This window comes from Drosophila miranda, chromosome XL (assembly GCF_003369915.1).
Source record: "Drosophila miranda strain MSH22 chromosome XL, D.miranda_PacBio2.1, whole genome shotgun sequence".
NCBI classification, from domain to species: Eukaryota; Metazoa; Arthropoda; class Insecta; order Diptera; family Drosophilidae; genus Drosophila; species Drosophila miranda.
Genome location: NC_046673.1, coordinates 24612085 through 24633131, shown reverse-complemented (window position 1 = coordinate 24633131; position 21047 = coordinate 24612085). Strand labels below are relative to the sequence as shown.

The 21047-nt window shown below is 46.1% G+C and overlaps 3 protein-coding genes across 5 annotated transcripts; 2 read left to right on the top strand and 1 right to left on the bottom strand.

Moving 5' to 3' along the window:
- Positions 1-21025, top strand: LOC108153632 (serine/threonine-protein kinase S6KL). Of its 3 annotated transcripts, none has more exons than XM_017283746.2 (9): positions 1-795; positions 2032-2135; positions 2213-2429; positions 2509-2632; positions 2721-2819; positions 2988-3146; positions 6770-6858; positions 20269-20577; positions 20646-21025. In XM_017283746.2, exons 1-9 carry the CDS (start codon positions 367-369, stop codon positions 20751-20753), a joined length of 1638 nt encoding a protein of 545 aa, XP_017139235.1. In that variant the 5' UTR covers positions 1-366; the 3' UTR covers positions 20754-21025. The 3 variants fall into 3 exon arrangements, with proteins under 3 accessions (XP_017139235.1, XP_017139228.1, XP_017139251.1); XM_017283739.2 differs by having other exon boundaries at positions 2029-2135; XM_017283762.1 differs by lacking the exon at positions 1-795 and adding an exon at positions 1270-1332.
- On the top strand, positions 3153-6359 carry LOC108153679 (autophagy-related protein 101). Its single transcript, XM_017283798.1, has 2 exons — positions 3153-5679; positions 5730-6359. Exon 1 carries the CDS (start codon positions 3604-3606, stop codon positions 4258-4260), a length of 657 nt encoding a protein of 218 aa, XP_017139287.1. The 5' UTR covers positions 3153-3603; the 3' UTR covers positions 4261-5679; positions 5730-6359.
- On the bottom strand, positions 7458-11836 carry LOC108153670 (protein bangles and beads). Its single transcript, XM_017283787.2, has 3 exons — positions 11746-11836; positions 11423-11595; positions 7458-9660 (listed from the first exon to the last, which is right to left on the bottom strand). Exon 3 carries the CDS (start codon positions 9657-9659, stop codon positions 8316-8318), a length of 1344 nt encoding a protein of 447 aa, XP_017139276.1. The 5' UTR covers position 9660; positions 11423-11595; positions 11746-11836; the 3' UTR covers positions 7458-8315.
- Positions 21026-21047: the final 22 nt, after the last annotated feature.

Sequence of the window (21047 nt, the reverse complement as noted above, 5' to 3'; positions counted from 1 at the left end):
CTATCTAACATCACATCCTCCACTCGCACAACAACAATAGAGGGTACAAAATAAAAGAAAACTTAAAACGGCTCTAACTAAATTATTGTCTTGTTTAGAGTGGGAGCTCTCTCGAGTTTTCGTTTTGTGTTTTTTTTCTGCAATATAATTTAGTGATTGCGCAATTGTAGTGCCTTTTTGGCCTCAGTGCCTGCGTCAGTTCTTGTGCGAGTGCGAGCGGAGCGGAGTTTGATTGAGCGTGGCGTGTGTGAGAAGAGTGTGGTGTGTTGTCTTGGTGTGCGCGTGCGGTGTGAGTGTGCATAAACAACAACAAATAAACGAACGGGTAAAAACTACGGAATTGATTAGTACGAGTGGAAGTTTTTGATGGGCAACTCGCAAACAAGGCATGAAAACAGAAGGACATCGCAAAGCACTCGTGAAGCAGCGGCACAACGCCATGAACTAATCGAAACAGAAGCAGCGCCCACAACTGCAACTGGAACTGCATCCACGACGAGGCCACAGCAGCAGCAGCAACAAGAACCACCACAGAGACGACAACATTCGCTACCTTCGACAACCTTTGGCTGTGGCGGCAGCAGTAGAAAATCCCTACAGAGACCTCCTGCCCACCCAGAGCCCCAGGCCGAGCCTGAGCCCGAGCCAGTGGCAAGCAACAGCATCGGCGTCGTCACAGCTGAGGCAGAATTACAACCAGCAGCAGCTGCTGCTGCATCGACTTTGAGTTGTGCGACAACGGTAGGATTACAGCAGCCGCAGCAGCAACAACAACAACAACCACGCTTGCAGCAGGTTCGTACAATATGGGCCACATGGGCTGATAACACAGTACATATGTATGTATCATATGTACATTTACTGTAGATATGTACTGTACCGATAGAGGTGCCTTTTCCCGCTGTTGTCCACATACTTTTTTGTCATCAGTATTTGTTTATTTTCCGTTGTCTGCTGTAAAAATAAATACTGCGTCATTGACTGGTGTATGCTTCGTATTTTCCCATCGAATGGGCAGCAAATGAATTACGACGCGGTCTGGCTCTGGCTATACTCTCTCCGTTCTCTCCGACCGATCTCAGTTTGATCAAGATTTCCAGGCCACCAAATTCTGGGCTGAAGAGCACGTGTTAGGGCTCTTCTGTTAACAGTAAACTTCCGCACTTTTCTAATGTTTTCATTTTGAGTACAAAATTTCATTTGCATAAACATATATATGCATGTGTGTGTGTGCGTGTAGTGTATACACATATACATATTTCCGCGTTCGCAAATTTCATTGTCATGCTATTTACCGCTGCGCAAATTCTGGCGTCATCAGAATACAAACATGTATGGAAATATATAATACATACATACATATGTACTAAGCATATAGAGTAAGCGTTATCAAATATGTGTTCTCTCTTTCTTTCACTTGCTTTCATGTGGGAAGGGAAAGGAATTTCGATCAAAATGTTCGCCCTCTTTTGCCTATTAATCTCAGTTGGGGAGCACAGTTCAAAACGAAAAACATCGAAAACATAAAACGAGTGCACATTCACATGCATATGTATGTGCATAAATCATGCATGTGCAGATGTATGCGTAAACATATGGAGGTACAAGTGACCTCACTCAAGGAATGAACGGGCCGCTACAGACGCGGCTTTTCGGGATGGATTCCATGAGACCTTTAAGAGTAAAATAATTCAAGAGCTGCTATCGGAGAGATTCTTTCTAGAAATTCCCCAGGCAGTAGACACATACATATAACGTTATCTTGAACAAACCCACCAACCACCCTCCTAGCCATCGCCTGTGGATTACACACCTGACCAGTTTCGTGGGACACCACTGTACAGCCGTATGTGTGTGTGTGCGCCGTCTCGCTCGCTCGTTTTTTTTACGTTGCGCTCAGCTGTTCGACGATCGTTTTTGGCGGCGGCTGCTTTGAAATAAATAAATATTCACAAAAAGACACAAGCTTTCTGCACAATTAACTTTTCAAATTTCTCGCTCTCTCTCTCTCTCTCTCTCTGAATAAAGCAGCTTTCCACCTGGAGCCTAGGCAGTCTTAGCGGCGGGCGCGTTAATTGGAGCTTTTCGGCGGCTCGCAATTCCTTCCGGCATCGGAACAAGGCGACACGCAAGAGGTACGACAGACCAGTCCGTCCGTATCTTAAAATCCTAGTGGCAGTCATATTAATATTGTACTAAAATTTTGTTCCAGCTCGACATCGCTACAGGGCTTCCGTCGCAGAAAAACGCAATGGCACCGTCCACTGACGAATTCAATATTTAGCTCGCATTTCAAGGAAGCCAGCCGCAACGAACAGTTCCAGATTGAACATCTTGTGGCGAAGGGAGCCTTCGGTGTGGTCTTCAAAGTGTGCAATAGGACGGACAATAGTTCGTGCTATGCCCTCAAAGTTCTTAAGAAATCAAAGGTAAGGTTCCTCGACGACAGATACAGACCCTCTGGTTCAAGTATTTTTAGTAACTCTCGATTTACGCATTGCATTGCAGCTAATCGAGGACAACAGCGTTAGACAGATAAAGGACGAGGCGGATATACAGAAAGTCTGCGGTCATCATCCGTTCATCGTGCAGCAAATAGATCTGTGGCAGAACCGTCACAATCTTCACATTCGTATGTTGACTTAGAATGTTGCTCCTTTTGTTGTTCCTTTCATCATTTCGCACACAACTGACCCCTGATTCTCTCATCTCTACTGCAGTATCCGAATACATACCGAATGGCGAATTGTTCTCGAAAATTGTTCACTTCTCCATTGACCTAGTGCGCCTGTACATTGGAGAGATTGCACTAGCAATCGGTGAGTTAATGAATGGCGGATTGATTGTACGGCTGTGAATCATCTTCCGATAGCGGAAAGCAAATATCAAATTGCAAAAGCGTTAGCAATAGCCCTGATTATACCCCTGATTATACCCAATCATACATGAGCACTTTCCTGTATTGACCTGTGGCTATTCCCTTACAGATTTCCTGCACAACGCCGGCATCATCTATCGCGATGCGAAGCCAGAGAACATTTTGCTAACGCAACAATTTCACATCAAGCTGACGGACTTCGGGCTTAGCAAGTGGCTCAAACTGGGTGCAAATACGCGCACCATATGTGGCACTTTCAAATACATGGGTACGATCTAAACCAACTTAAAGCAAACAAACAAACAAAAAACAATTACCAATAAAAACCAACAAAACACTTGTGTTTAGCTAGTAAGAGACGCCGATCCATCGATCCAAATCAAATTCAAACCGTTCAAAGAAGGTGTTAAGTTTCCCCAAAAAGGAAAACTCACACAAACCCCATACAATCTAGCAGCAGGGAACAAAAGCAGTATAGACAAATAGACAGCGCAGGTCAGGGCAGAACAGGACAGGCCGCATACCGCATACCATATAGAAACTAAGTTGAATGTAAATAAGAATCCAAATGTAGGCAATTACAGGCAGAAGGTAATTGAATCTGTGAGCAGACCTAAAGTTAAATAAGAAAGGGAATCATTGTGTGGCAAGGGAGAGCAAGAACAGCAGAGCCCTCAAGCATCCATCCTTCAAGAAAGTACCTCCCTTAAGCACTGTATATCACGATGAACGCACGCTCGCAAGTGTTCGACCTGACTATGGAGGGTCTGCAGGTGGACGAGGCGGTGACCACCATCTTCCAGACAGTACTCTTCCATCGTTGCCTCGGCAAGTTCATGTACACGGGCGACGCCCAGTACTCGATCGGTACTGTCGGCTACACGGATGTCGACTGCAACTTCATCGACTTCACCTATGTGTGCTGCACCTCCGACAGCTTGACGCACAAGGTGAAGCGAGCCATCAACCTGTTCAGTGAAAAGCTGCGCTCCAACGAGAGCTGCGGCTCGGGGCAGATAAGCTTGGAGTTCTTTCAGAAGAAGAAGACCCGCTGGCCGTTCCCGCAGGAGTCCATACCGTGGGAGGTGTGGACGGTGCACCTCGATCTGATCAAGCACGAGAACGAGGACGAGCGGCAGCTGTGTCGCGAGAACGTCTCTGATCTCCTAACCGAAAAAGTCATATACATTACGGAGCTGATGAATCGGCACGACTATGTGCCCAAGACACCCAGCCAGAGCGAGCTGGACCTGATCTTCGACACATCCTTCCCCGATGTTCAGCCGTATTTGTTCAAGTTCGATTACTCCACCTCTGGCTCAGCAGCACCCTCCATGGGCAATGCCATGAAAAAGATCATCAAGGAGACGCTCGCAATGTGACTGGCTAAAGCAGGAGCTGGAGCCCGAGTTTTACTACTGTAGAAATTCCAAGACAAGTGAGCAAATAATACAAATTCAAATCGGAATACGAAGCCCGCGACCGAGAACTTTAACATTTTGTGACTATTATTTCTTAGTTCTGGAAACGTACAGTTTGTGCAACGTATTTCGTTACAATGTATTTCTGCTGCTTCATGGGCTTCAAGTGTTTCGTTGCGTTCCAAATCAGAGCCATTTTTAATGCTGATAGGAGTACGAAGTAGTTAAATATTTATTGTGTACCCCCCCCCAGCCGGAGCTTCAATATATTATGTAAAGGGACTCCCTTTGGACTCCCTCAAAGCTCGCTTTGTTAATACTTTTAGTTGTTAGTTATTAATTATTTTGTTAGTGCAGATACGAATCTGATGCGGTAGAGTGCCAGAAATTGCAACATGCAATATGTAGAAAGATCCATCATCCATCTTCAGATTATTCAGTGCTAAAGCTTGAGGAACTTTCATTCGAGTTAGCTGCTAATGTGTCGGCTACAGTCCCTTCCCTCGAGAGGAGGTACACTGCGTGATCTATAGTTTTTATATTATCAAGCCCCTTGTGCCGCTTCTTAGTGCAGTCCAGTTCTTAGTGAGCGCCGCGATCTGTAGCACATCTGTATCTGTAGAGCATATAGAGTATCGCTTCGCTGTTTGTATTTACAATCATTAAATGGTTTTTAATCAGAAGAGTTTCGAGCTGTAGAGGTAGAGATAGAGATAGGAGTAGGAGTTGGACCAGTCCCTTTAGAAAATGTTTGTTTTAGTGTGTTCCATGCAAAAGAGTAGGACGGATATAATGCCAGAATGGATGAGAGCGCTGTAGCAGGAAGTATAGGATTTATGGTATACTTTTTCTTTAATCACAAAACTAAGTGAAATGGATTGAAGCAGAAAGAAACAAAACCGAAACCGAAACAGATACAGAGTTTTACTCATTGATGGACCAAGCGTTAAAGTAAAAGTAAAAGATACATTAGATTTGATCAGTAATTGTATCGATAAATCTGCTTTAGATACCGGCTAATTTAACAACAACAACAAAATCTTAGGCTAAACTCATTCATTAGTGGGCCAAACACCCCACCAATCAATCAATCAATAAAACGGCCCACGCGTGTCTCTTGCTCCAAAGCTTATCTTGAGCACTCCTAGACCTAAGGGAAAAAGTATCTATGTATCTGTATGCGTACATTTAAGTGTGGATTCGGTGCGGCAGTCGTCAATCTTCAATCGTCAAGCTATTCCATTCAAATGGCTGCTAGCAGGCACCACTAACTATAGTGGCTTGAACCAACGTGTTACTTAATTAATACTATGTTATCGATCCGTGTAAAAAAAAAAAACAAATATGCAAAGAGAGGAGTGAGAGAATCAGAGGACGGCGGTAATTATTTTGAAATGATTGTGATTGTACTTGTAGTGATTAAATTATAGTTTTAGCAAGTACCAGACGAAAGAGAAGCGAGAGGAGAGGAGAGAAGAGAGCCGTATGATAATTCCTAGAAGTTCTACTAACTTGAAACTACACCCGAAGCTGGAGAGCATTCAAATTGATGATCGATCCATTGGGTCTGAATGGGAAATGAACTCTCAAAGCTGGCTCAAAGATGGCTGAAAATATGATATGAATATGCGCAGATGGATATGATAGGACGATAATACTGTCTCCTGCTATGGAAAAGATCAGTAGCAGATGAGAGTGGTGTGGTGTGGTGTGGTGCCTGTATACAGCAGCAGCACAAAAATCTGTTGCACTTGGAACTTGTGTACTTTTGCATGGTGTTTTATTAGTTTATTAAATTTAATTAGCGATTGGCGCGACTGGCGACTGGCGCACCGAATCGAATCGAATTGAATCGAACGAACGTATGTCTGTATCTATGTAAATCGATGTCATGTCTGTATGTATGTGTATGTATGTGTGTATGTCCAAGCTATAAACGTAAACAACAACCAACCATAAACCATAAATGTACTTTGCAATTAAACAATTATTGTAAAATCGAATTAAGCAGAATAAAACCTTTGAATCACACAGAACCTGAACACAAATTAGAAATGTAATTGGCCTTGATTTTGATCAATTTAATCCAATAAACCGTAAACCATAAACCATAAACCATAAACCATGATCCATGTATTCAAAACCATACTAAATCCTCTTTAGAAATTCCATATTTAGCTGAGTTTTCGAATCGTTTCGAATCCGATATTCTACCGATAGTCTATCTCGTATGTAGATAGCATAGCTGTAATCAAAATAAATGGATTTTCGATAGCCTTGCCCCTCCCCCACATATCCTTATATCCCTATATCCTTCATCAGTCCACTCTTCGGTTTGCCGAAGAACAAAATACTATTCATAGTTGATTGTTTTTGGTTATTATTTTTGTTTATTTGTTTTCTTCCTTCACCAAAAACTGTTTTGTCGGGTGGGTAAACGTTCGCTCTCTTCGCTCTCATCTCATTCCAGCACCCGAAGTACTATGCGGCGAACCCTACGGTCATGCAGTGGACTGGTGGGCCTTGGGCGTCATTGCCTGTCAGATGCTAACGCAGAAGGTAAGCGAGCAAAGTCGGTAGCCAGTAACCAGTAATTCCCATTGAGAATGTGTGAGCATGTGCCATGTCGGTAATCTAATTTAAACTAATCTGGTCTGGTCTGGCCTGCTGCGATACATCTAGCGTACAACGCAGTACGAAGTGGAACTGGTTTGCAGGTGCATGTTCGGCGCATCTATGGAGAATACTTGATACTCTCCGACTCTGTAGAACTGTACAGCTGTGCAGCTGTAGTAGTGTGGATCGGGGTCTGTAATTCGACCACACCACGGATGCAGCTTACGGATAGCGCCATTGACTGAGCCACTAACAGACGGCATAGACAGAGGACAGACGACAGACTGCTTCCAACTAGTGCCTGTTGAAGTCTGTACTTCTGTAATTCTGTAATTGGACAAGCCAAAGCCAGTTGTAGTTACATATGTATGTATGTAGATCTCAGCCAATTGTCGCTTATAATTGCTGTTCAGTTGAGAGGGAGGATAGAACCCAACCCCAAGGTTTCCCAAAGCTCTTTGAGGATTGATAAACGCTGTGTGTGTGTGTTTTTTTTTTTTTTTTTTTTAATTTTTTCGCTTTTTATTTAAGAATTTTCTCAGTCTATATAAAATCATATATATATTTCTGCTCATATATACGCTATACCACTATCATCGTATTAAATGTAGTTTCATTAATTTAAAACTCAATTCAAAAAAAAGGATGAATTTCATTTATAATATTATTAATTAGTAATTATTAATATTATACCATACATCCGATATCCGATGCCTGTCTGCCGCCTTTCGTTGCTGCTGCTGCTGCTGCTGAATGGGATCATCATCGTATACAGGGGAGGAACCTACTCGTAGAGAAAGATACATAGTTGATAGTGTTGTGTTAGGGGGGGATACAGGATCTAGGGTGGGATGTAGATGTGGGTGTGGGTGTGGGTGTGTTGTTGTCTTGCAATGACTAAAATTTAATTAAAATTACATTAATTAAATTTAATTTATAAGTATAACTTTATGCCATCTTAGCGGTTTGTCCTGTTTGTTTGTTTTGTTATTGTTATTGTTATTGCTATTTGTATGTTCCTTGCATCCCTTGCATTCCATTCTATTGTGTGTGCGTGTTCCGCTGCGGGGATTCAATCCCGATCTTCGCTTTGATGGACTGTGGATTATCTGGATCTTCGTATTTATGGATTTTTGTTTGTTCTGCTTTTGCTCTCCTCTCCACTCCACTCTCGACACTATCGTTTACAACTAAGAATACCACTAACTACGATCGTAATATTAAGGCGCTGGCTGACAGTGGTGACAGTGGTGCTCGGGGGTCTGGGAATTGGGGTCTAGAGGTGTACGGGGGGCTGAAGATTGCCGTTCGGGTACGCTGCGGTTTAAAGGTTTAAGGGTGTAAAGCTCTCTCTCTCTCTCTCTCTCTCTCTCTCTCTCTCTCGCTCTCTCGTTCTATCTCTAGTTGGAAACGTTCTCCTTGGATTCGCTGCTCTCATCCGACTCCTTGGACTCCGAAGACTCCTCATTCTTTGACTCGGACTTCTCCTCCGACGACTTCTTTGGCTCGGCGACAGTGGCAAGAGGTGCTGCTGGAGCTGGGGCTGGGGCTGGGGCTGCAGCAATGGGCTGAGCAACTGGTGCTTCATCAATCTTCTTGGCCTCGGCAACTGGAGCTGCAGCTACCTCTGACACGGTCTCCTCTGGCAGGGTCTTGGCAATGGTATCGGAAGCCACGGGAGCTGTCTGGCCCTGTTGCTCCTTGGCGGGCTCGGCAGCCACCACCTCGGGGATGTTCTTCAAGACCTGTTCTTCGGGCTTGCTGGCCTGCTGGGGCTCGGCTGGGGCTGACTTGGCTTGGGCAGCCAGAGCGGCGGGTGCAGCGGCGGGCGTGATGCTGCCTGGGGCTACTCCGCCCTCAATCGACTTCTTTTCTGGCTGTGAAACGACTGGAGTTATCACCTGGATGTTGGTCTCTGACTTGGCAGCTTCTGCTGGAGCGGCGGTCGGAAGAGCAGCTGGAACTTCAGGTACCGAGGAGGCAGCCTCTGGTGCAGCAGCCTTCTCGTCCTTTTGCTCGACTTCGCTGATTCGCTCTTGGCGGGCGGGCTGCTTCTCAGGGGTCAGGGCTTCCTTCTCGGCATCGGCGGCAGCAGTGGGAGCGGCAATGGCTGGCTCTTCGGCAGACTTGGCGTCAATCTTGGGCTCCTGGGACTTGACCTCATCGACAAGCTGCTTCTGGACCTCGGCATTAGCGACTGGCGCTGGGGCCTCTACCAATGGAATGGCCTTGGGAGCCTCGATCGGCTCCTCCTCCTCGGTGCGGGCGGCCTTCTCCTGCTTCTTCTCGGCCTCGACAGGTGTGTCAATGGGCTGGGTCTGGGTCTTGGTCTGGGGCTCCTCAGGGGCAATCGGCAGCTTCTTCTCGACAGACTTGACCTCATCAGCATTGACCTTCTCGGGTATGGCCGGAGCAGTTTCCACATCGGGGGCGCTCAACTTGAGCTCTGTCTTGGCTGGCTCAGCGGATGCGGATGCTGCTGCTGGAATGCTGGCAGCAGGCTCGAGAGCGGCGACGGGTGCGGCGGGAACAGTTTTGGCTTCGATTTTGGGCTCCAGTGGTTTCTCCGCGAAGGGCTCCGGCTTGAAGGGAGCCGGCTCAATTGGATTGGTCTGGACAGTCTTGCCCAATAGCTCAGCCTTGGATCCGGCATCCGGCTGAATAGCCACCTCCTCATCGGGCACCGGGAGCGCCCATACAGTGACCAGGCATACGGTGGCCACGAAAAGCAGTTGACACTTCATTCTGCAACGAGACACACCCACAAGGCACACAAAAGAGAGAGAAGATAGTGTTTAATAATGGTATAAGATATATGTATATATGTATCTATAGCATTCAGAAAATGTCACAAAAACTGTGGCTGTCACTGTGACTGTGACTTTGACTGTGACTGTGACTGTGAGTGGTACATATATCTTACAGCCTGCTGCAGACTGGACTGGGCAAGGTGGTGCCATCCCCACACTTGCTCTCTTTCGAGGACCATCCGCTTGTCAGTATGCAACGTAAAACGTTTGCCATCTTTTTCAAGCGCTTATCTCTCTGAGAACAGAGATCGAGAGCGGACGACACCACCTTTAAGTAATTACATCTCTGGGCTGGATGGGCTGGACAGGCTGGTCGGTAATTGAAATATTATTACATCAGTTGATTGCCAGCCTGACAGCCAGCTGCACAATGGTCTGGTCTCGGTCTCGCCCCCCAAGCTGGACTTTCTATTCCGTTTGAATTCGCTTCGCCATTCCATTCCATTCATCATCCGATCCGTGCTTCAGCGTTACGTCTTCCGCCCCATCCCATCCCATTCCATTCCATTTTTTTGAAAAACGTTCTTTTGTAATTCGATTAAATCAAATTTTACCGCGCTCTCGAGAACTGGCGGAAAATTACAATTGAATTCGGTTGCGGGTGGGTTGCACAGTTCGTGGACCTTATGCCCGGTCTGCGGCTTGCGGCTTGCGGCTCGTGGATTGTGGCATGTGGCGTGTGTCGTGTGGCATGGCGCCACATGGGAGAAGCGAGTCGGGAGAGTCCCCTGCCCTGTCTTATGTTTCTAACCCTATCTCTAATTATGGATCTTCTGATGATTGGCCCACATTTGCATGGATTAACGATCTGAAGACACAGGGCTTTGGCTGTGGCTTTCAGTATTCAAATTCATATTATAATTCGGACGGACTGTGGCTTTGCGACTTGCAAATTCGTGCGCTGCTCTGCTCTGCTCATTTCCTTATGCTAATTATTTTGGTAGCTTTATTTTGTTGTTGGATTGGATTAGCAATAAAATCGATTCACAAAGACACAAATTAAAGAAATCATCAAAAAACTAACGGCTCTTCCTAGACCCAGACACGACCTAAATCGGCTCGATTCGATTCGATTGGATTCTGTCTTGAGCTGTCGCATTCCTGAAGATTGTTTTTTGGTTTCATAGTGGCCTCACAGATCGGATCAGCTCCGATTAGAGTGCCGTGCCCGCCTAAAGAGAAATTTGACGATTCCAGAGGGGGCCTAGATTTCTGTGTCGTGTGGCGTGTGTCTGCATTTGTATTATGTAACGCGCCGGGCATTAAATGTATCTCAAAGTATGCGGTACGGTACGATACGATACGATCTTTGTAATTTATGAGCAGAGCCTGTCAGCTGAAACTGCATTTAAGTCTAAAGCCAAGTCTAACAACCAAGAAAATCCAAAACTTGTTTCGCACAAACGTTGCCCGCCACAGCCGCAGCAGAAAAGAAGGGTGGAGGGTGGAGGGGGAAGGGGCAACACAAACGGGTCCCCGAGAGGCATTTAGATACATTTTGTGTATTTAAAGGATCTGCAGATGCAGATAAGGCACATTCAGGTGCAGTCCGTCGGGCAGTCAGCCAAGATATTCGATATAGAATTTAAATTTTTGTGGTCCTTACTGGGGGGATGGAAGCCCCAACCCCCAACGCCCAACACCCAACCCCCAATAACCCAATAACCCAATCCCCCACCCCGAACACCAACACTCACCTCTGGCTTATGTCGAAGTAGCTGCAGTAGTTTGGTTTAGGAGATTGAAGACCGTCGTTTGGTTCTGGCACTTGGTTCTGTTCTGAGTATCGCACAGATACGTTTGTATCTTTGTATTCGTTTATGAAATGGCGATTTGGGAATGTTCTCGAGTTTCGTTTCGCGTCCTGCTGCTGCAACACACGCACAAAAGTGTAAAAAAATATTTGAAAAAAAAGATGTTGTATTAGAGACTGTGTTAAAAGTAGTTGCAGTAGTAGTAGCGGGTAGTATCTGTGATTAGTAGGAGGAGGTTCTTAATCCGCTGCGCTGCGTGTTCTCACCGGTCAGTTTCAAGAAACACTTTGAGTGGATGCCAGCCACACGGGGCGTTTATATACCACTCGCCGCGCAGATCACGGACGTCTGACGCTGACGTCGGCAGAGGCAGCAGTAGCGGCAGCAGCAGAGGCAGCAGCAGAGACAGCAGAGGCATAGACAGCGAGAGTTCAGTACTAGGCACGAACATCGGCGGCACACAGACAACGACAACGACAACGACAACGACGACAACGACGACGACGACGACGACGACGACGACACGGGGCAGAATCAGAAGCAGCGGCAGAGAAAGATACATTTACAAAGATACAAAGGTACAGATGCACACACACACACATGCGTATGTCGTGTGTCGTATGTCGCACGTCGGGCTTGGCAGGATCCACCACCACTGGATGCCACTCTTTTTGTAAGTCAATGTCTAAGCCGGAGCTCTTTCACCATAAATAGCAAACTGTTTGGATCGTTGTCTATTTTTAAAGCCTCAGCGATTTGTAAGACTTGCAGAGACCGCGCAGGGCAGACAGAAAGCCAGACGACCAGAAGACCAGAAAGGAGGTAGGAGGTAGGGGGTAGGAGGCTAAGGCTGTAGCTATTTATAACCTAACTAGCCAGGATCGCTAGCCGCTGATCGATTGCCATAAGCATCATTAAACGCAGCACGATTTTCAAATGGAGTTGAACCGATGATAACATCAGCAATCAGCCAGGACCAAAGAAAAATGCTTAATTGAGGTTCATCACAGAGTGGAGAGGTGTTCGGTGGAAGATGTACGCTGTTCGTACGGGGGAAACCGGTATGGACATGGACATGGGCTACAAGGAATAAGTATAGACGAGGCGACTAAACGTTGCATCTACTTCTACAAGAACTTTGCTGCTTTGCAGAGGAGAGATCCATGGTACGATGTACGAGGTACGAGGTACGAGGTGCGGGGCATGAGGCACGATGCTAAGTGCATCCATCGATCTACCCAGGGAACATCATTAACATAATCAAAGCTGGGGCCTCTCTCTCTCTCTCTCTCTCTCGCTCTATCCCTCTCTTCTTCTCTGCAGACATTTCTTTTCCTTTGGCTCTGGCTCTGGCTTTGGTTCTGGCTTTGGGTCTGCCAGTCGATTCCAGTGATCGGTTGGTCAGTCGCCCATTGGCCATCGGTCGATTGTAAATATGTATATTTCCGATCGATCGTTGATTATCTTAGAATGATAAATGCCTTTGGGGCGGCCTTAAAAGGCTGCTGGACGCGGGACGCGGGACGTGGGACTGGGGATTCTTTTTATAGACACTGCCAGACCATCCATGAAAAGGATAGATTGGTGGGGGCACGGGCACCCATGGAAATTTTCCATTCCATTCTATAGAATGGGCTGGCCGCCAAGCTTCCAAAAATCTATCCCCCAGCTTCTCTTCCACTCTTCCACACTCTCTCCTCTTGATTTTTGGTCGCTTTTAATGTGGCTCTCTAAAATTAGGCACCCACGAAGCTCGAGTGTAAAGAGACCCGGCAGCCGAAAAATGGAACCGACACAACGAAGATACACACCACACGGACACACAGCAGAGATACAACACACAGTTACAGATACAGATACAGATACAGATAAAGATAACAGATACAGGCACAGGCAAGGGAGACCTGTATCTAAGGCCATGCAATCGTTTAACGGAAAGTTCTGGTAGAGCTCTTTATTGAGGCGTGCTTTGATTGGGTTTTGAAATACTCTGAGACGGGATGGTAATGGATATGGACGGTCTCGGTCTCGGTCTCGGTCTCGGTCTGGGGTCTGGGATAGTAACAGGCAAAAGCAAAGATAAGAAAAAGGGAAACCCAATTTAAATCCGAGCTCAGCATCTGGCTACTTTTATTTTATTATTTTATGGTAATCTTGAGTTTCGGCTTTTATGAGGCCCTCTGAGGAAGGATTATCGAGGGGACTACCTGTGCGCTGACCATGGATCCGGCAGCTACTGGTTGCTCTGACAGCATTATTACTGGGAATATCTATTGCAAAACCAATAAACCAGTAAATAAATACACAAAAGCAAATAGTAAATAATAAATATTTTGAAAATAGTACCTAGAATACAGAACCCACCGAATACCTTTACGACCAGCAGCGGCTCAGTTTCATGTACACTTTGAAGGCCGGCCGGCGCCAGCTGTGGCTCTGCCTCCTCGGCCTCCTCTGCCTTCGTCGTCACGAAAAATGAATCTCATAAATATTTGCGTTTGGAAAAATCATGCATAATTGCAATTATTAAGTTGCTCAATGATTTCCATGGATAAAATGGCTTGGGAAACAACAACAGCAACAACCACAACGACAATGCCCAGATTTGTTCATGGAAAATGCATTCACGCGAAAAACAACGTATTCTAATGTTGCGGGGCTACTCGTAGTACAGTGATGCCCGAGCCCCCCGCGCCCCGATCAGTTCTGAGTGGGGATCCAGTCGCCACTGTGGGGAACGGAGCACCCTTGTGTGGTGGATCCCTGAGAAGGGCGTTGCCAAAAGTTAGAAGAATACGTCACGCATGGAAGGGCATCGCACAACAATGAAACCAAGACGAAGGGCCGATTGAGGCCATCCAGCGACATAAATATAAAACGAAGAAAATCCAAAGACGACCAGAACGAAGGTACTCGCAGATGCTGATGCAAGCCTAGAGATTCGCAGCAGCCAGAAGCCAGCAGCCAAATCCAATGCAACATCCTCATCATCCTCCTAGCCAAGTGGCAAGGGAAGGAGCGAGAACCAGAACCAGAACCAGAACAAGAGCACTAGCATTAAAATCGGGCTAGCACTTGGCTTAGAGTCAAGTGGCCGGTTAATGGTCGCATTGGGGCCTGTCTCTGGGTATTTTCTTGCGACATTTTTATGCTTTCGACTTGCATAAATATTTGCTGTTTGCAGAGAGGCCCATCCACCCGGCAGCCGGCAAAGAGGCCAAAGAGCTCCTCTGCCTGCCACTGCCACAGACAACACACAGCGCAGCGACCGCAACAGCAAGAACGAAAGCAGCAGGCAGGCAGGCAGCAGGCAGGCAGCAGCAGGCCGGCAGGCGGACAAAGCAATAAATTTTTGCAGTGCGGCACGGCTTCGTTTACTTAGTGGGGACCCATACTCGGATTCGGACTCGGATTCTGATTCCGAGTTGGACTTGGACTTGGAATTGGTTTGGGCAAAGGAGAGGAGCGCGGATTGGACTGAAGCCAAGTCCGCAGACAGAGCTGGTGGGAAGGGATGGGGCTTGGGATCGGCATGGGGACGAGGACGGGGTACTGCTGCTATCATGTAATATAAAATTCGCATGCGTTGCAATCAACATTAACATTGTCGTAGACTCAACAGCGCAGATTCAGCGACAGGGGCAGGGGCAGGGGCAGCCGCAGCCGCAGCAGCAGCAGCACTATTATCATCGGCATCATTATCATTATCATCCTGTAATATAATTACACAGGACAACAAACAACTGGGATTTTTATGTGATGCATATACATATATGTACATACGTACAAATCTCCATATGGCTAAAAATTTATTTCGATTTGCTGAACACACAAAAAATCAATCGACTATTCTTTTGAAAAGCTTTGTCGCACAGTGTTAAGAGCATTGCTGATTGCTACATGCCACAACAACATGCAGACACGCATACGCAGCCACACCACACTCTCATAGATACACACTTGCAACACACAAGAGCTCAAGAGCGCAAGCGCACTCGCCGCTTAACTTTGCTGACCATGTAGCCATGTAGCCAAGTAGCCATCTAGCCATGTATGTATATGGCTGTGGCTGCCGCCTAGACCAGAGACCAGCGACCATCGACCATCGACTAGCGACCAGCGACCAGGGATCCACAAAGGCAACGCGTCGCCCTTGTATCTTATGGATGCGTCGAATACATAACTCTTTGTTATTGGCCTTGAATGTCCTAAGCACGGAAAAGAGGTCATTGTCGCATAATACACCACCACCACACACTGCCCATCCAGACAGAAGTCCAGAAGCAGCCCAGAAGCAGAACTGGTGGACAATGCCAGAGACAGAGCTCTGCTCTCTCGCTCCCCCATGGGAGCAGAGCAGCGAAATCTATGCAAACTGTGCACATAAATATGTACATATGTACATACAGATGTACATACCTAGATAGTACATACATAGATACATATGCGCACATACACTCTTTTCAATTCTTCCCTTCTTCTGTTTTAAAATTCCTAATTAATGTCAGCACGCATTTTAATGACTGTAATTGAAGTGTTATTTTCTTGGCCCTTTCTGCAGAAGAGACATGTCCATTGTCGATTTTCCATTAGCCATTGTCCATGCCTATGATCACGGACCTCGAACCTTGAGCTTTGAGGTCTGCCTTCTGTAATTTGCGACTGGAGGCTAGACGCTGTCTGTGTGTGCAAGTGGCTTTTCAGTTTCGAATTGACTGATTGGGGAAATGTGGTGTGTTTATGCCAATACAATTGTTTTTCGATTTAATACAGTCGAACTTCCGTAGGAAGCATTTTTTCCTGCATTTTTAGGTGCAGTGAGTCGCGGTTTTGTTGTCTCTCTCCTTTTGTACCAGCTTCTTCTTTCATCTCCCGCAATAATCACTGCATCATATTGCATCATCCTATTGCCCTCTCTCTCAGCAATTCCTTTGTGATCTTCCTTCTACTTCTCTCTCACAGACAAGGTGGTCCGCTAACTCTCGTTCGGGTCTTATTTTACACTTCGACGTCGCTTTGTTGAGAGAGAGAAGAGCGCAGTTTGCTGTTGCGCGTTGCGAGTGCGGACCACCTGAGACGACTCTCTTTCACTCTTTCTCTCTCAAATTACGGACTATTCTTTACTGCGTAGTTGCCGTCTTTGTCTATTGATCCCCCTCTTCCTTGCTTCTGTGATTCCACTATAATTCCTGCTCAACGACTACAGATGCGCTATAATTGTATGAAACACCGACCCATACGAAAGTTATCTGCTGAGCAGCTAATTATAGTACATTGTGCAAGTGCCAGTGCATTTACCCGCAGTCCCGCAGACCATTTCCTGCAGAGCTCTCGGGTCTGCATCGCCTTTATTCAAGCCTTCTGTCAGCCTCCAGCCTCCAGCCTCATCAGCCGAATTGTCAGAGACAGCAAGAAAAAGTAGAAGTACAAGAATAAAAAACGTAGCCATTTGAAATTTAATCTTTTGCAGACTGTTGTTCTTTGTTTGTCGGTTCATTTCTTGTCGACCTGTTGATTGTGTTCGGCTGACTATGCAAGATACAAGATACAATATACAAATGTACAGCACAAGTACATGGAGTACTAGAAGCCGCATCATGGATTAAGACAATTAACTGTGGACATTAATTCTAGGAAATATAAAAATAATTATCACTGCGAAAATGTTTTTCAGTCGTTTCTATTCACTCAAACCTGGTCGGTCGTTTGGCAGAGTAATTGGCCAACCAGCCAACCAGGAGGGGCGGCCAGTGGCAGGTGGGCGGAGGAGCGACCGATGACTTTTGCCAGTTCAAAGAAAATATGAACCATCCTCCATCTCCATCTCCATGCATGGCATGGCATGGCATGGCATAACAGATGCTGCCGATGAATCGGATTATTCCTCAAATTCTGTGGCAGTTCTGGCAGTTTGGCGGTCAGTCCGACGCTCACGTGCCGGCAATTACAATTACCATGCGTCACATTATCAGCGACAGAAGTGACAAATAGCAGTAGTAGTACAATAGACAGAAATACACACATCAGCAAAATACTGATGGAATACCTACAGATATACATACATACATGTACACATCTCTATATAGAAATTAATGAGAATAAATGGCAAATGGGTGCTAATGCGGGAGGGAACCAGAGCAGAATCATTGGAGCGCTCGTCTCATTTCACAACTTGTTTTTGAATCAACGAACCAGGAAGGTGGCATCCATCCGCCAGTGCCAGTGCCAGTGCCAGTTCCAGTGCCAGTGCCATTGCCAGTGCCAGTGCCACTGCCGCTACCTCCCCCCCCCCCCCCCATCTGCCTAACTGCCACTCCTTGTCTGTTGTCTCTTGCCTGCTGGATCCGATCCCTGCCCCCTCAACCACACATGCCTGATCGCCTCGCCTCCCCTTCCCTTTCCTTCCACTGATCACTACCTCGTCGTTCGTCGCTCGCCGCTCGTCGCTCGTCACTCGTCACTCTGTGTCTGCCTGTGATTTAATTTAATTTTTCTAAGCACAAAACCTAAACTGTTTCACTTTGTCAACTTGTCGCTGTTTGTCAGTTTGCGGCCACAGTAGCCGTAGCAGTCGTAGCAGCCACAGCCATTGATTAAGCTTAATTTGTTGCTTCAAATGCAGGTCAAACCTTTCGAAATCTCTCGGCATTAGGCTAATGCCTAATGCATTCCCTCCTCCCTCAGCCGAAGATTTATTTCCCAGTGTGGATGGATTTGTGGAGCATCTGCAGGGGTGGCCTGGGGTGCACATGTACTCCACGCCTCACCTTGACTTTTGTTGTCACAGCCACTGTGTGGAATGACTCATTGGAATCATTGGGTGACGTTTCCCCAATTCCACTCCGGTATTGGCCTCGTAGAGTGAAAGTACGGCGTACATACATACATATGTATGTACATATGTATGTACATACGATCATGATGGATGATATGCGTTGAGAAACTATAGATTTATTTCCATTCGTATTCTAACGCTTCCTATTCAAATGCTCATCATTGTACTTTACCGCTTCAGCAGCAATTTTTATGCTCACAATTTCGTTGGTATTGCCTGCATGTGTACATATGTATGTATGTACATGTGTATGTCCAAAACGTAACTGTAACGCTCTCACACGCATAGCCAAAACCCGCAGCTGCACACGCACACAGCGATGCGTTCCGTTTTTGCATTGGGCGCGTCGCATCGCGTGATCTTCCAATTCCCTTTTGCTCGACTTCTTTTCGCGGAGTTGAGTTAGTCGGAAAAAATTCTAGCTGAAACCAAACGCCGCATCGCAGACCGCCCGCTATCCATTTAAAACACGTTGTCAAATACCCTGTAAACCACCAACATTAACCAATATATTAAATGTACAATCAGTATAAAAGATAATACAGTCCACTAATGTTCATTGTGGTTAAGTTCAAGTGCGTGCAATACCCCATCCTCCTACGTAAATCCTCATCTTATTTTCAAGTGCAGCAGCAATAGCAATAGCAATACTTAATTAGATGCTGCTCAGTGTCAGTAAGTGCCCCCCTTTTTTACATAACAATTGCGTTCCCTCAAACTGCATAAATGTGCTGAATTTTTTGACTTTATATTCCATGTGAAGTTCAGAGTATATTCGGACTCTGCGACTGTATGAAACGAGCATCGAGATGCGCTACGAAATGCATTTAATTGCAAAATCCGATACACTTCTAATTTCCTTATTTAACTCCAGCATTTTCATATTTTCTAAACACTGGCGTTTAGCATGTGGAAAACTTGAACGTAGTATGTGTGAGTGCGAGCACTACCTACTATGTATATGGTATACTCCACAACCAACAACGACAGACATTTCACAAGCACAGCAACAACAGCAACAGCAGAGGTTTTCTATTTCTATTTTAAAAGTAGTCGACCGCTAATTGAATTCAATTTGCATGCATTAGTGGCCCCATCGAGCAGGGGAGAGAAGAGTCCAAAGCTAAGCTGAGGAGGAGGTGAATCTGTCTCATCCATCCACCATCCACCATCCACTACTCTGCCTCGTACGAGGCTCATTGACCCTCCTCCTTAGTTCTCCGAAAGCTGCTTCTCCTCACACTCCTTCCGAGTGGAGCCGTTTCTGCTGATAGATGAATCCATCCTTCTATAGATCAATCTCAGCTCCATCTCTGGATAGTACTGGAGACACTTGACAAGGTCATGCTCGGTGCTTTGGTGCTTCGGCGATTCAGTGCTCCGAAGTGAGGAGCTCTTATTATTTGTACAGCAAATAACCGAGCAGCCGTGAATATCGTTGTCACCTGTCACCTGTCCCTTGTCCCCTCTGTCCGTGGATCTGCTCTGTTTTGATCTCTGACGTTTTTTTGATTTGCGTATTTGCGTGCTGTTCCAAATAAGTAGTTCAGTTGTTTAGATAATGATTAGGGTAGTGGCTTCCATGTGGCTGCCATGTGTCATGGCTGCGAGCTAGTGACTAATTTTTGTGCGCTGTTTCTTTCTTTTTTGTCGTTGCTCGAAATTGAAACAACGCTTATGGTATCCAGCCCATAAGGGCGTTCGGACCGAAAGTGACCATCGGCAGCAGCAGCCAGCAATCAATAAGCATAACAGGTTGCATGTTGCAGGTTGCAGGTTGCAGGTTGCAACAGGTCTTCTATTTATAGTCTGCAATTCTTATAGCTTTCGAACCATAGCTTTCTTGGCTAAAATTGGAATCGCTCAGAGTACGGTGAACGGTACGGGAGTACGGGGTATATGCTGTTTCTAGTTTCTTGACGCGAACTTTCTGCTTTCTGCTCCACCATTGCAGTGTCCCAACATTAAGCAATACCTTCTGCGCCAACGCCGGGAGGAGAGCTTGGGCACGGCAGACACGGCAGATGGCTTGTCGAATGCCCCCTCCATTGCGCAGATCAATGGCTGCCTGCAGGACAGGAGGAGCAGCGATAGCGAAGAAGAGTTCCTCCCAGGCGCAGTACGCAGTCTCGAACATGAGGGACAGGATGTGCTACGAAAGCTGCTCGCCATAGATCCGCGACAACGGATTCGCAGTGTGATGGCGCTGCAAAGGATTGCTCTCTACAAGGGATACAAACTGACCTCGAAGCAGCTGCTGAGCGTAAGTTCCATACGGGGAGAGGACATCCGATCCGAACATAAGGCCTTCAACGTTTAATGTTTCGACAGCTTTCTCCACTGGGCATTATTACCAGAGACGGCATCCGGGTCTACGAAGACAGCCAGTTTGATCCAATATCCAGCCAGTTGGCGATCAAAGCATTCCAGGACTTCTGACTTGGGTAGCCAGGAGACACTTGTTACAGCTCCAGCTTCAGCTCCAGCTCCAGCCATATTTACAAAATTCTAAAACCTGCACAGTACCCATCGGCCCGCCGGATGTGTCCCTCCGACGCAGATAATCCCGATGATAATCTGAATATTTCTAATTATTTTCAAATATTTGTTAAGAACTAATGATTGTTGCTTGCTTGCGGGAATTTCCAAATTGTATTATTTTTAAAGATTGAATATTTTCTTGGAATAATTAGAACAAATTTTACAATTGATTAAATTTGAGTTATTCCTCAA

What these genes read in the sequence shown, in the direction of transcription:
- LOC108153632 (XM_017283739.2), top strand. Translation starts at nt 367, where the DNA reads ATGGGCAACTCGCAAACAAGGCATGAAAACAGAAGGACATCGCAAAGC. An exon ending in AACAAGGCGACACGCAAGAG is followed by an intron (nt 2,136 to 2,212) that starts GTACGACAGACC and finishes ATTTTGTTCCAG; the next exon opens with CTCGACATCGCTACAGGGCT. An exon ending in TGGCACTTTCAAATACATGG is followed by an intron (nt 3,147 to 6,769) that starts GTACGATCTAAA and finishes ATCTCATTCCAG; the next exon opens with CACCCGAAGTACTATGCGGC.
- LOC108153679 (XM_017283798.1), top strand. Translation starts at nt 3,604, where the DNA reads ATGAACGCACGCTCGCAAGTGTTCGACCTGACTATGGAGGGTCTGCAG.
- LOC108153670 (XM_017283787.2), bottom strand. Translation starts at nt 9,659, where the DNA reads ATGAAGTGTCAACTGCTTTTCGTGGCCACCGTATGCCTGGTCACTGTA.